Raw genomic sequence first — 14,969 nt, forward strand, 5'->3', positions numbered from 1 at the left:
ACAAGATCCCATAACCTTACCTGAAATACCGAATTATTACATGAAAAAACTCTAGTTGTTGCCATGACAGGGACAGAACGGGATTGATATGACAATGTAATGGTGGAAAAATATCACGGACAAAATATTTTAATCTACGGCTGTTAATATTACTTATTTCTAGAACGTTCATTTTGCTTTAACTGTTGAGCGAGGCCACGGTTAACGACAGATAGTGAAAATAAGGCTGACTTCAGACTGGGACCATTATCTTTCATCCGCTGTAACGCAACCGAATCCAGAAAATCGGTAAGATTCTAGATTTGTTTCATTAGCTTCAAAAGACAGCTAATGCTGCAGTTCGCAGACCTTATTTTAACCTGCTCTTTAGCAATCCCAAATTTCTAAGATAAATATGGAATCCTCACTTATAAAAGACAATTTCTTCCTGGGGAATAAATGAAATAGGGGAAACTTTTAACATCTACCCATGTACAAGGGGCGGATTAAGTTGGCTCTCCGTTGGAGAAACTAAAATAATGACTGTTTACGAAGAACTCGCAGCTTTGAATATCATCAACTCTAATACCAAGATACAAGTTACCAAAAAAATAAAAAAAAATAAAAATCCTTTTTTTGTTGAAACCACTTTTGTAATACTGCTTTTTAATAACCCTCATAATGGCCGAATTAGAAGGACCCCAACTGAAGTCATTCATCCCACATAAAACAAACATTGCTTTTTCTTCTTAGCTTTGTTTTACAAGCTACATTATTTCCAGATGACGCTTGAGGGGCCTCGGAGTTTCAAGAATTAGATGCTTAAACGGACAGCTGCTTTCTATTTACCATAGAAATCAAGGATAAATCAAAGAAGCAGCTAAATATTGGACTTCATTTCGCCCATTACGGAGCGCAAACTGAGAAGGAAAAAAAGGAATCGAGAAATCTCATCGCCCAAATGCAAAGCTGAATTCTCATTATTAAGCCGAGAGGGGAAAAACTCATTGACGTTCGCAGAATTCCAAGCCTCCGTGTAACGCTAGCTCCGCACAGCAGGTAGATTTAACTGGGTTGGGAAGGAGCCAGGAAAAGTCAGCTCTGACTGGGAACTCTCCCAGTACCACCAGGCTTTGCTACTGCAAACGTTTTATACGTATATTATATAAAAAAATGTATATACTTTGCATATATTTATATTTTTAATATAAAAACATATACTTTGTATATATATTTATATAAAAATATAGAATATATTACATATAAATATATAACTCATCACATATAAATATATAAACATATCAATATAATATAAAAAACAGAATATATAATAGAAATATATAACATATTTAATATATATACACATATATTTTTCAATATATATGTATACACATAGCTCACTGCATTCGTATTCTTCACGTTTTTCCCTTTGGATTGCCAACATGCATTTATTTCTATACCCAAACTAACACACAAGCCGCAGATTTTTGCCCAGGGATGGCTTTTAATCTATTCACAGGAGCACATTTGTAAATATAATAGTCTGAAACTAAACTATATTTTATTCTATCACTCACAAAATTCCTCCACCGTCCAAGCGCTGGGTGAGTGACAGCCTTACATATGAAATAACTGAAGATGCTGGCACTAAGTAGGGGGGTTTTTTTTTTAGAATTTTTCCTAACACGTTTAAGCGTCAGCTGGATAGAACAATGCGATTTTTTTATAGGCAAAATTTAGAAGGTAAAAAAAAAAAAAAAAAAAAAAAGAGTTAAAGTGAAGCGACTTTTTAAATTTTTCCTATGTAGCTAGTAATCATCTTACCTACACTATTTTCTGTTGATATTATCCCATTAAAGCAAGCGAAGGCTGTCGGTAAAATCCCTACGGATGGGAAGAGAAGAAACTCCCGCAGACAGCAGCGTGGGGCGACCCTGACCCGGGGTGTTGAGACATTCACCAAATGTGCTCCAAGGGGTTTTCTTTGAACTCCTCCGACTTCCCGCCCACCACCAGTCAACACGAGTTTGGGCTCCCACTGCCATAAAATCCCTCGTCCCTGGGTTGCATTAGGTGATGCTGAAATAAATTTAGAAACCAAATCAAAAGCTACATATCCAAACGCAGACCCAAGGGACGATGCACGCCAAACTATTTGAATCTAAAACTAGTCCTACATTTGATTTTTATTTTCCTCAATTTTTGCATTAAGCAATTTTTTTTTTTTTTTTTCCTTACGTCAGCGAGAGAATTCTGAACCTCTTGACACAAGCTTGCCAAAATTCAAAATTTACTTTCTTCTTCAGGCTGGAGAGGCGGGCCCATGCCAACCTCATGAAGTTCAACCAGGCCAAGTGCAGGGTCCTGCGCCTGGGTCCGGGCAATCCCAGGCACAAATCCAGGCTGGGTGGAGAATGGATGGAGAGCAGCCCTGAGGAGAAGGACTTGGGGGTGCTGGTGGATGAGAAGCTCAACACGACCCAGCAATGTGCGCTGGCAGCCCAGAAACCCCCCACAGCCTGGGCTGCGTCCCCAGCAGCGTGGGCAGCAGGGCGAGGGGGGAGATTCTGCCCCTCTGTTCCGCTCGGGGGAGACCCCCCTGCAGTGCTGCCTCCAGCTCTGGGGCACCAACAGCAGAAGGACACGGAGCTGTTGGAGCGGGGCCAGAGGAGGCCCCGGAGATGCTGGGAGGGCTGGAGCCCCTCTGCTGGGAGGACAGGCTGAGAGAGCTGGGGGGGTTCAGCCTGGAGAAGAGAAGGCTCCGCGGAGACCTTCCAGCCCCTTCCAGGCCCTCAAGGGGCTCCAGGAAAGCTGGGGAGGGACTCTGGATCAGGGAGGGGAGCCATGGGACGAGGGGGAACGGTTTTAAACTGGAAGAGGGGAGATTGAGATGAGATAATGGGAAGAAATTTTTCACTCTGAGGGTGGTGGGCCCCTGGCCCAGGTTGCCCAGAGAAGCTGTGGCTGCCCCATCCCTGGAGGGGTTCAAGGCCAGGTTGGCCGGGGCTTGGAGCAACCTGGGCTGGTGGAAGGTGTCCCTGCCCAGGGCAGGGGGGTGGCACTGGATGATCTTTAAGGTCTTTTCCAACCTAAACTGTTTTCTACGATTCTATGATTCTCCATCCTCTCCCTTCCTAGAAATATTTAAGGAGAATCCCTTGTTACCAGCTGCAGTGTAAGAAGTGTTGAAGTGCTTGAAAATCGCAGACAACGCAATGAAATCCTTAAAAAGCAACCATTTGGGTAGACAGTAGCTCCACCAACAGCTCTGATGTGCTGCTTTCCAAGGGAAGTTCGCATGCCTCCGGTTACGCTGCTAAATATCTCTGATTTAACAAATTACATCAGGCCGTAATAAAATTACAAAGAATATCACTGATATGTTTACTGAAGTAATTCGTCTTGATCTGAACCGGAAGAAGCAAAATTCCCAATTGTTTTATTACCAGTTTTCTGCTTTGTTCAAGATTTTGGAAACTGCGTTTTCATTGCACGCGAAAAAGCAACAAAAAGCCTAACCGGATTCTTCCCATTTCGTCAAACCTGGAGATCCTCGTGGACAAGGACAACTTAACCGAGGTGTGGGATTTCAAAACAGGTCATTGCTACTACAAAAATAATGCTTAATACTAAAGCTTGATAAACAATTAGTAAATTAAGTACCCTAAGAACCGGTCTGACCAAGGATCCTGTCTCCAAGGTGATGGTTTGATGACAGGGGGTTCTTCTCCCTGCTGGCTTCTCCATCCTCCTCCCAGACCTCATCGTACTGACAACGGTTTATCGGGAAAGGACCGGGAAACTGGTCTAGCCTTAATAAGCAGGACAATTTGCTCTTTGTTTGGTGTTTTTTTTTTTTTTTTTTTTTTGTAAAGCTCAGCAAACCTCCTCAGGAACGCTATAGAAGCCAACGGGGTCGGTTCCTTATCCTAGTTGACAGCAAAAATTCCCGCAGGCTTGTCGGCGCACCAGAGACCCGATGGTAGCAGCAGATACTCACAAAAAGACCACAAAAAAGGAGAATCCCAAGATATTCTTTAGCACCATCAATAATCAACAGCTTAGGGACTTTAGATTAGGTCAAAAACTTGGGTTTTCACAGGAACGGAAGCAAAGTACGGGAGAAACACTACCACTGCTCGAGCACTCGGGATTTAAGAGATCTCCATCCCATCTCCGTTTGCTCCCTTTGTGTGTCTGCGGTACAGCATGGGATGTAACGTCACGTCCACCACAGGATGCTCACGACGGACAGGGTTTCATTCAAGATCACTGATGCTGCCTTTTTTTTCCCCTTCCATATCCTTCCTCGTCCGAAGAAGGAATGCCCGGTATTTACCATAATTTGTTTTTCGAAGTCTAGTACTCAGAAATGAGCAGAAAGGCACGGAAAGGAAGGTAAGACCGTAAGCAACACCCACAATAATTTGCTGTATGATTTAACCCTTGCGACGCAGGTGCCACGAAAACTCACTTTTGGATTACACACCACCATGAGAAAAAAAATCATTTGTAAGTTAAATGAATTAAATACATTTTAAAATAACTAAAATAATGAGAAATACGTTTTGAAAGCATATGTTTGACTGATCTGAACGAAACCTATGAAGACAATAGCCTACTAAGCAATCCTCCTCCTCTCTAGACATAAGCCTGGGCAGAACAGGCAACCTTGGTACTATCCCTCGCTTTACCTCCGTGCTGGGATACGGCAGTAGAATGAGCTTCAGGACATCGGAAGCTTAAAGTTATCCCGGTTCCCAGATTTGTCCCTATTCTTACAGACAACACAAACATGGGCTTTCAGAAGCAGAATATGCTGAAGTAAATGAAATCTGGCCTCGACTTTCATTTAGTCAAGTGCCTATGCCGCAAATTGAGCTGGAACTCGAGCAATTTGGAGATTAAAAAAAAAAAAAAAAGCAGCCATGTATAAAAGTATACGTTCTTTCAAAATACCGGCAATGAACTTCAGGGATTTTACACTCCCTTCCAGCAATCTTTCCAACTGCTGTCCTTCTCCCCTCCCTACGTCACACCGACAATAAAAGGGAAGAAATTCAGTGAAGCAACTAAATCTCCGGGCTGCACTCCGCAGCGCTTCCCCAGCTGCGTTTCGCAGGTGGCTCCTTCTCTTAGGGGATAACTACGTACGCAGAGCACCTCGGGTCCTTCCTTAGCTACAGTATAGATCACATCCACGAAGCTAAAAAGAAGTCCAAAAATCTATAAAAACATTTTCAAGCACCAGATTCTTACGCACCTCAAAATATATACACATATAGATCTGAGGATGAAATTGTTTGCTGTGAGGGGGGTGAGCCCCTGGCCCGGGTTGCCCAGAGAAGCTGTGGCTGCCCCATCCCTGGAGGGGTTCAAGGACAGGTTGGCCGGGGCTTGGAGCAACCTGGTGTGGTGGGAGGTGTCCCTGCCCAAGGCAGGGGGGTTGGAACTAGATGATCTTGAAGGTCCTTTCCAACCCAAACCATTCTATGAGTCTATATATTCCCACATATAATGCCTACGTGTGTGTGCACATATATATATATTTATTTATACGGGCTCTTTTACAAACACATGTGTGTATCTCACTGTTTTCTTTCCTCTGAACAGTGAGGATGGCAATTTGCTTGTCTAGGAAAGAAAATGCAAGGGTTTCTTTTCATAAACTCAATATTCTGACAACAGGCCACATACAACCGCAGTCCCTGCTTTAGGGGTAGAAGTCAGTGTTAAAAATGTCAGCCCTGTTCTCCAGACACCTGAAGATGCTTGACAGTTATTTAATAAAGACCCCACAATGCCACAGAGGTTAGATTCAAAATACAGCCTTTGGCAGCAACTCCAGCTTATGGAGCCCCTGTGCCCATAAACCCTGTCGCAAGCTCTCACTTCATCCCCTCTGGGCTGGGATACTTCATGTTATGCAGAACCAGCTCATGGTATAGTATGGAATGGCAGAATGGTTAGAGTTGGAAGGGACCTTAAATATCATCCAGTGCCACCCCCCTGCCCTGGGCAGGGACACCTCCCACTAGACCAGGTTGCTCCAAGCCCCGGCCAAACCTGGCCTTGAACCCCTCCAGGGATGGGGCAGCCACAGCTTCTCTGGGCAACCTGGGCCAGGGGCTCAGCGCCCTCACACCAAAGAATTTCTTCCTCAGATCTCATCTACATCTCCCCTCTTCCAGTTTGAAACCGTTCCCCCTCATCCTGTGGCTCCCCTCCCTGCTCCAGAGTCCCTCCCCAGCTTTCCTGGAGCCCCTTGAGGGACTGGAAGGGGCTCCAAGGTCTCCCCGAAGCCTTCTCTTCTCCAGGCTGAGAGATATGGTATGATGTATCTCTGGTATGAAAAGCTTTCACGTCCACCAAAGCAGCCTCCCTCTGTCCTGAAAGCCAACTGAAGCCCCCCAGCTCTCCAGGAGAGCTCAATAAAGAACCAGGAGACCACAGGAGGAATTTGAACATGTAGCAGGGTAATTGCTTAAGCCGCAACCAGGCATGACACCGGGGTTAGACATCTCTGAGAAACACAGCCCCAACAGTATCGTCACTCACAACACTCAGAAATGCTCAATGCATCCAAAATACTGCAGTCCTCACAACCGTGGAAGCCCCTACACCATGAGCCCCTACTCCTCGAGACGTGAACCCACGGGAAAGGGCCACCAAATCCTCTCCAAGGTGTCTGAAGTCTCGGGGCCTTCCAGTTGTTCGGGCCCACGGAGAGGAAAAAGCTTTATCCAGCTTGTGTATCACCTTACCAGGCAAACAGAAGTGGGATCTCCTGCTCTTTAACCACAAACTAACTTGAGGAGGTTCTTGAAGTGTTTCAAGCTCCAAAAATCGAAAGGTTAGATGGCAACTTCTGGGAGAGAAATCAGAAGCCCTAAAACCACAGGCGTCATAAGGAGCTTCGCATGAATTAGGCCACGGTGAGAGAGCAGGAATACACAGGGAAAACCTGCAAGGGATCCACTCGCTCTATAAACCCGCGTATTTCTGAGGAACGAAGTGCCTCTAGTTTGTACGGTACGTGTCAGGAATAACAACTGAAAGATGCAGTTAAATTAAATCTCAAGTCATTAAACTATTACATCAAATTATCTTTTTAGGTACTTTTATACTTAACCTTAGAGTAATATGATCGTAAAGTCTCAGAGAGGCATGTCCTGGAACACGTATTAACACTGAAAATTAAACAGTTGTCACATTTTCATCCTCAAAAATCCAGAGCAACTGATAAATCAACGTGTTGTTTGTTTGTTTTTTTTTTTTTTTTTTTTAACACAGCATTGCAGTTAAGAGTTCAAATGAGTGCAAACCAAAGATACTTCAGCAGTACAAAGATATTATTCAAGTCCGTGGAAGACGTCTCCTTCTTGTACCCAAACTAGAGACCTTCCAACAAGCCGTGCAATTAAATTTTAAAACTGTTGCCTATTTGCGGGTATTGGCTCAGTAAACCGAAGAGGACTGTATGTATTCGTGTCTTCAGAACACACCAGTTTGCCCCACGACTGCAAAGGCTCACCGGGAATTGTTTTCTAGCATTTTTAGGGAATTATTTTCAATCATTTGTAGGCATTTTAATGTATCGTGCATGCCAAAGCCCCGTTCTTAAAAGTAATGGGGTTTTTTTAACCGTGTGATTTGAATATCCTGGAACACAAACGGCTCGAGAATTGCAAGCCGACAGGGTACAGTAAGTCTCTTGGCTATGAATAGCTGCGGTTTTGTTTTGCTGTTTGTAAGTGCGATTTTATTTAAAAAAAAAAAAAGACGACGTTTCAGACATGACATCATTCCTACAGGTTCCTGTATTTTGGTGGCGGTGGTTACTCAGCCGTCACGCGTTGCGATAAATCTTTGCGGATTTAGGGATGCACCACTTCTGTTCTGAAGCGTCTACTGAAAACGTTTCGGTTCGATACTCACGTAATCAGGAAGCGGAGAGTCATTTGAACCGAGGGAACCTCTTAAGGACTGGGTGGCTTGTTCCAACACTTTGTTGTGTTTTTTCGACAGCAAAGAAAATAAACTGGAGGGGGGAAAAGGAAGAAAAAAAAAAAGAATTAAAATAATTTCTCAATAATGTTCTGAAATATCTGGTCAGAAGAGAGGTTTTAGTACATACACAAACTCGAGTAAGGGAAATTTTAAAAATGCAACGGGCAATAATTATAGAACTTCTTTATTTATTTAACATCTGGGCTAAGCAACAGCGGAATTTGAATTAGAAATACTCTATAGGATAAATGCCGTGAAGAAAGTCATGTGTTCACGGTTAAGTTCTTACAAGTCAAACTACAATGGAAGCAATGGCATACATGCAATTTTGGTTCATAATCAGTATGCGTTCACTAAAATGCCATTTCAAAGTGCAGCACCTCATGCGATATATTGCAATATATCGCAATATATCCTTAAGCATCTGGTGTATCATTCATTTCAAGAGCCTATTTGCTTAGTATCGGAAGAATCCAAGTATGCGACAGAAGCTTTGGGGATTTGGAGGCCGAGTTTTTGCATTTTAATATTATATGGTTTTTTCAGATTTATTTTAGCTTAAGACAAGGCATAGAGCATTATACCAGCTTTATATAAAACCTGTGAAATCAGAGGTCCATATACATACAGGGAAATAAACATTTTTTTCGTTCATTCTGAAAAAAAGCGTGGCAAGGACACTCGGAGAGGCAGGTATAATCTGATATATAAGGAGAACGTAACTTGACTGCAATGGTGGAAGGAGGGATGAGAAGTCAGCAGAAGCAGTGGGCAAAGGCCACCAGCTACTGCTCAGCAGCTTCAAGGAGTCTCATAATTCGGTAAAGCCGCCAGATACCTCAAACACGGCTTTCAATTCCCAGATAATCCATTTTTCCCCCCTCCCCATCTTGGTATAGGTCACGTGTTTTAAGGATTTCTGTACTTAAAAACATTTTTTCTGGCTTTTTTTCAGAGCACTACAGGACTCCTATCAGGCTTTCCTAGGTTGACTGCATTGGTCCTTAGAAGGTAAAAAGGATGCTTTGACAAATAAACACTAACAAAACCACCAATGCCCAAGCACGCTGCTCTTGGAGTTGGTTTCTCTTGCTCTTGGGACAAAAAGCAGCGTCAGACTCCTGCTTTATCAGATTCAGTCACAAAATCATAGAATAGTTTGGGTTGGAAGGGACTTTCAAGATCATCTAGTTCCAAGGGACACCTTCCACCAGCCCAGGTTGCTCCAAGCCCCGTCCAACCTGGCCTTCAACACCTCCAGGGATGGGGCAGCCACAGCTTCTCTGGGCAACCTGGGCCAGGGGCTCACCACCCTCACAGCAAACAATTTCTTCCTCAGATCTAATCCAAATCTCCCCTCTTCCAGTTTAAAACTGTTGCCCCTCGTCCCGTGGCTCCCCTCCCTGCTCCAGAGTCCCTCCCCAGCTTTCCTGGAGCCCCTTGAGGGACTGGAAGGGGCTCCAAGGTCTCCGCGGAGCCTTCTCTTCTCCAGGCTGAACCCCCCCAACTCTCTCAGCCTGTCCTCCCAGCAGAGGGGCTGTTAATTAAAGCCAGTTTAGTAATTAAAAAAATTAAGTGGCAAAATACTACCTCAGTGTTATATTCTACATAGCCTCTATTTCTTAGAGCTGGAGGACAGCTTCAGTGCTCAGAGGCAGGTGCTTGGAAAGCTTCTCTGCCTCAAGGAAGGATGCTCGGCATTTGAAGAAGTCCTCATAAGGGTTTTTTTTTTTACTTAACGTATATCATTGATATCGTATCCTTCATAGCGTGTAGGAGTCAATTCCTCCGAGTATCATTGTTTATCCCCTCATTGCTACTCAAGAGGCCCAGGAAAAGGCTTCTCCAACACTTACCACCACCACAAAGAATTAGTTACACTTCTTAAGCCCAAATCTTACCTCTCGAGAGCCAACTCAATCAATTCCACCGCTTCCCAACACCTCTTCAGTCAGATATTTCTGAGAACAGATTAACAGCTTCCTTTTACGGACAACCTTCACCACACGTAAGGTATCTAATGAACCTGCATGAGAGCCCTTGGGTACGTTGTACCATCCTCAAGGTTCAGCCTGAGGAACGGGCTCGAGATGGCATGGCCGAAACCAGGGTTGGTCCCCAGCCACTCAAATCCCAGTCCCACCAGGACACTATTGCTGGGGCGGTGATAATCGCAATTGGGCTGATATGGCAGGAACATCAGATGAGATTACAAGACCTCCGTGGTGGTTACGAGAGTTGAAAATATTTAGTGTTTTCAGGGTAAGACAATATATTTGACGTCATGAAAATGGGAATCTTATTTTTTCCTGCGTGCTATCCAACACAGCCTCCAGAAGATGTGTCATTCCTGGGACCAAATGCCAACCTCCCACTAAATTCACAGCTATTAGTCAAAACCACTAGAACATTCCCCGTTAAAAAGCAGCATCGCGCAAATAAGATACACTAGTAAGGCTTCCATCTTTTTCCCCTTCCATAATCAGTCTGTATTCACGCGCTGAAATTTTTGTTCTAACCAAAATTTGGATTTGCAGCCCGGTCCTTGGCCTGAAACAGCAGCACTCCTTTTTGAATCGCTGATATTTTTGAAGGCTCAGATTTCAGAGATACTGTCATCAGCACCATCTAGTGCTGCAGAGACAGAATAATCGGTTAAAACCAACCTGGTGATGCTTATGGGCGAAAGGGGGAGGGGTGGGGCGGGCGGTGCAGCAAGAACAGGTTAAATCTGGTGACTGTCTGCTTCAGAAGATACAGATAAATTTCCCAGAGAGGAAGAGTTTGGAAGAAAAAGGATCGCCAACAAGTAGATTCTTCTCCCAAATACATAAAGCATTGTGGGTAACAAGGAAATTTCAATACAGAGAAGTGGGATCAGGATGTTGAAAAGTGCATTTGTTCAATACGCGTGAAGAGGAAAATGCACGTACATTGATATTCCGTGTGGAATTGGAAGAGCGAAGAGTAAATGTATTTTCTCTGACAGAAACGTAGAGAACTGGGAAAAAGGAGGAGAAAGGAAAAGGATGGAAGACTATTTCTTTATATCCTATTTTTGCTTCCTTAAATATTTTCTTTTTTGTAATTTTTTTTTTTTTAATTAAACGTTAATGTCACTAAATTCGAGTGCTTCTTTATGGCATAAGCAAACCCTTGGTGGCTGGTTTCTATTTCCAAAGCAACAGGAACCGCCCTGTACGCTCTATTATACGTTATCTTTGGCACTGGGGCTTCCCCTTGCACAGTTTTGCTTTCCTGCCACATCTCATCACCTTCACACCTGGTCTGGGACACTTCTTTGTGGGACCAGTGCCTAGAACACCAAGATTCAGGTTAAAAAAACCCACACAGGTTAAAAAAAACCAAACCACCCCAACCCAATTCTCCTCTTCAGAAATTGGTTATCCTTCTCCAAGAGCCATCCCGTAGAGGAGCATCAGGGCAGGGACACGTAGGCAGGGATTTTTCCATGCTAAGAATACAAACATCTAGAACTGCACCCAGAGCAAACTCAAAGAGCTCCACAGAAACACGACAATTGAACAGAAAAAAATTAAGGCCAGATGCTGTGATTAGCTGAGGAATTTGGAGCTGTGAAGGAAGCAGCGTTGCCTCCCGAAACGGTGTGAAACTTCACCACCAAGTAATTCACTTCTTATTACGCCCCTCTCTCTACCTCTGAAAACCACCTTGATAAATATCAACTTTGGTTTTGAAGTATCAGGACATATTTAATTACAATCCTCGGAAGGCATTTGCATGAAATTTAGCTCATAAAAATCTTTTAGCGTCAACAAACGTTGCCTTCAAAAGGAGATGCGTGATTTTGTGGCAGTCCTGTCTTCAGCATCTGGAAGGTTTTGGGTTTTATATGGATTTTTAAGGCATGAATAATGCAATTTAAAAAAGGCAACGATGCTTTACAACAAGGACCTTCCCCTCCCAACAACAAGGTACATGAGACAAGCACCAATTCATGAAGAGGTGGAAATTAAGACCGTCTCCCAAATTCCCCTCACGTGTCTTAGTCACACTTCTATTTTTTCCCCACTAAAAATCAAGCTGAGATCTAATTGAACGATATTACATATGAAAAATATGTATACGTGTCAACTTGTGCAGCCTGCACAGGTTGACGAGAATACAGAGTCTTCTACCAGAAGACTTTTCCTCTTTCTTCCGTTCTTCTCCATCGACTCTCAGACACGCTAGGGAGATCGACAGCCCTTTGATCTCACCCAATACGGACATTTTATAACAGTAACAAATTACGTTTAGAACAAGGAAAACATCTTGGTACCTCACCCCACCTCTCACTCACAGAAGTACTTGTGGACCACTGTTTAGGAAGCCAAATAATAGGTCGGAAGAAGAGCAAGATGAAATAACAGCCGGCATCTATTACGGATCATCAAACGGCCCCACGGATGAGCTCAACCAACGAGGAAGATTCAAGGCCGAACGACAATCTCAATTTTTAGGAATTTTAGGAATTAAGAAAGCATTGGTTTCTTAACTCCCTCTACACAGATGAAGTTTTAAGGCTGAACCTCGATCAACAAAGAAATGATTACAGACGAACCAGAAATGGTTGCTTAAATACGCGTGATTTGATTATGTGTTGTTTGCACACACAATAAAATTCCAACCAGTAATAGAGGAACGTTAATGCTTTCAAAAAGCCAATTCCACAAAGCCTGTGGATCCAAAAAAAAAAAAAAAAAAAAAAAAGAGAAAAAAAAGCCAGTAATGGGAACTCATTTAACAACTTTCTTCTTGGTCAACCTAAAATCAGAAGCCAACAATCACGAACGGAAAAAAAAAAAAGCTTCTGCAAGTTCCGCAGAAAGTCTGATTTACAGCAGATTGAAAGAGCTTATAAAGTAAACTTCTCATATACAAAAAATGAATGTATAAAATGGAACTTCCGGAACGAAAAAATTCGGGGGGAAAAAAAAAAAAGATAAGGGAATTAAAATTAGAAGTTGAAAGTAAATCCAAAGTTAGAATTTGCCAAAAACTGGAGCTTTCTGAAAGCTTTGGATAACGAGACGGAAAAGTACCGGTGTACTTGATTTTAAGAAAGTAAATAAGAGGCCCCGAGATAACGCCACGCCAGCTAATCCTGAGCGTAATAACGAAATAGCCATCGTGAGACTCATTCAAAGGAGGATATCCCCGGCATAGAAAACCAGACCTTGTCAAGCGCACTCAATTTTTTTTTTTCAAGACGACTAGAAATAAGATCAAGCATGACAGTACCCAGGTTGTAACAAGCTTCTACGCGTCATTTATATGACTTGGTTCCACCTGGGGTTTTTAATTAAGAAACTTGAATGATAAAAACCAACGTGGCACATGTTGTGTGAACTGAGAAATCTGAACAGATTGAAAAAACCTTCAAATTTGAATCTTGAAATAAGCTTTTTCCCTAGGTCAAATTGGAATACATTCTTGGCCCTTCCAAGTGCCAGTAAATATTTAATATTTGCTAAAGCTACCAAAATACTTTCAATGATATAGACATGATATATATATATATATATATAAGATGACGCGGATCATTGACATAGTTCAATGATAAAGAAATGTCATGGTTAAACTCTGCAAATGGCACATTGATCCCAGAAGCGTCAAATAAAGAGAAAAGGGCATTCAAATGAGATTTTTCTTTATCTTTCAAGAAGTTGGGACACAAAATAAACTTCTCCTGATTTAACACAGCCAAACTCAAAGGCACAAATTCAGCAGCAAAGAACCTAAGGTGCTCCGCAAGTGTGAAGGAGCCCTGGGAGAGGCAACTAAAGATGACCAGACCAACAAAGAGCTGCCCATAATGCAATGAAGCCGCTGAAGGAGAAATTGTCTTTGGCATGAACAAAAATAACTAGCGAAGTTTTGCTCTACAGCACCTGCCATTGATGTCCCGCAAGCAGATTTCACAACCATGGTTTGAAAATGCAAAGGTTCAAAGAAAAACGACAATATAAATTATTAAACCAGAAAAGGCACCTCTCCATGAAATGCTCAAGAAGCTCGATTACTTAATGGATTTGACAAAAGATGGAAGGCTGACTTGACCAAAATGCAAAACTGGAGGACAGTTTGTTAACAGAGGATCCTTCAAGCTATCAGAAGGAAAAAAAAAAAACCCAACCAACAAACCAAAACAAGTTTGGTGAATCAGAATCATACAATGATTTAGGCCAGAAGGGACCTTAAAGATCATCCAGTTCCAACCCCCCTGCCCTGGGCAGGGACACCTCCCACCAGCCCAGGTTGCTCCAAGCCCCGGCCAACCTGGCCTTGAACCCCTCCAGGGATGGGGCAGCCACAGCTTCTCTGGGCAACCTGGGCCAGGGGCTCACCACCCTCACAGCAAAGAATTTCTTCCTCAGATCTCATCTACATCTCCCCTCTTCCAGTTTAAAACCATCCCCCCTCGTCCCATGGCTCCCTTCCCTGATCCAGAGTCCCTCCCCAGCTTTCCTGGAGCCCCTTGAGGGACTGGAAGGGCCTCCAAGGTCTCCGCGGAGCCTTCTCTTCTCCAGGCTGAACCCCCCCAGCTCTCTCAGCCTGTCCTCCCAGCAGAGGGGCTCCAGCCCTCCCAGCATCTCCGGGGCCTCCTCTGGCCCCGCTCCAACAGCTCCGTGTCCTTCTGCTGTTGGTGCCCCAGAGCTGGAGGCAGCACTGCAGGGGGGTCTCCCCCGAGCGGAGCAGAGGGGCAGAATCCCCCCCCTCGCCCTGCTGCCCACGCTGCTGGGGATGCAGCCCAGGATGTGGTTGGCTTTCTGGGCTGCAAGTAAAACAGAAGTGAAAGTACCAGTTGCATGGGCCCAGCTCTCTTACAGAGGTGGCTGAAACCAGGCACGAGGTGCAATTAATCCTGTTTACACTGTCAGGGCTCCCATGGGGGGAAGCCCAGTGCATCTCTGCTACTACACATCAGGAGCAGGAGGAGGTTGCACTTCGAACAC

The 14,969-nt window shown here is 43.7% G+C and overlaps 1 protein-coding gene across 8 annotated transcripts in view; it reads right to left on the reverse strand.

Annotated features, from left to right (window-relative positions):
- The window catches only part of LOC128903096 (dymeclin), a 240,240-nt gene that overhangs the window by 63,833 nt on the left and 161,438 nt on the right, over window positions 1-14,969 (reverse strand). For all 8 annotated transcript variants that reach the window (XM_054187006.1, XM_054186999.1, XM_054187002.1 and 5 more), the window contains one exon: window positions 7,918-8,020. In XM_054187006.1, the coding sequence (XP_054042981.1) occupies window positions 7,918-8,020 (103 nt within the window). The remainder of the gene's footprint in view (window positions 1-7,917; window positions 8,021-14,969) is intronic.

Source organism: Rissa tridactyla, chromosome Z (genome assembly GCF_028500815.1).
Source record: "Rissa tridactyla isolate bRisTri1 chromosome Z, bRisTri1.patW.cur.20221130, whole genome shotgun sequence".
Classification (NCBI taxonomy): Eukaryota; Metazoa; Chordata; class Aves; order Charadriiformes; family Laridae; genus Rissa; species Rissa tridactyla.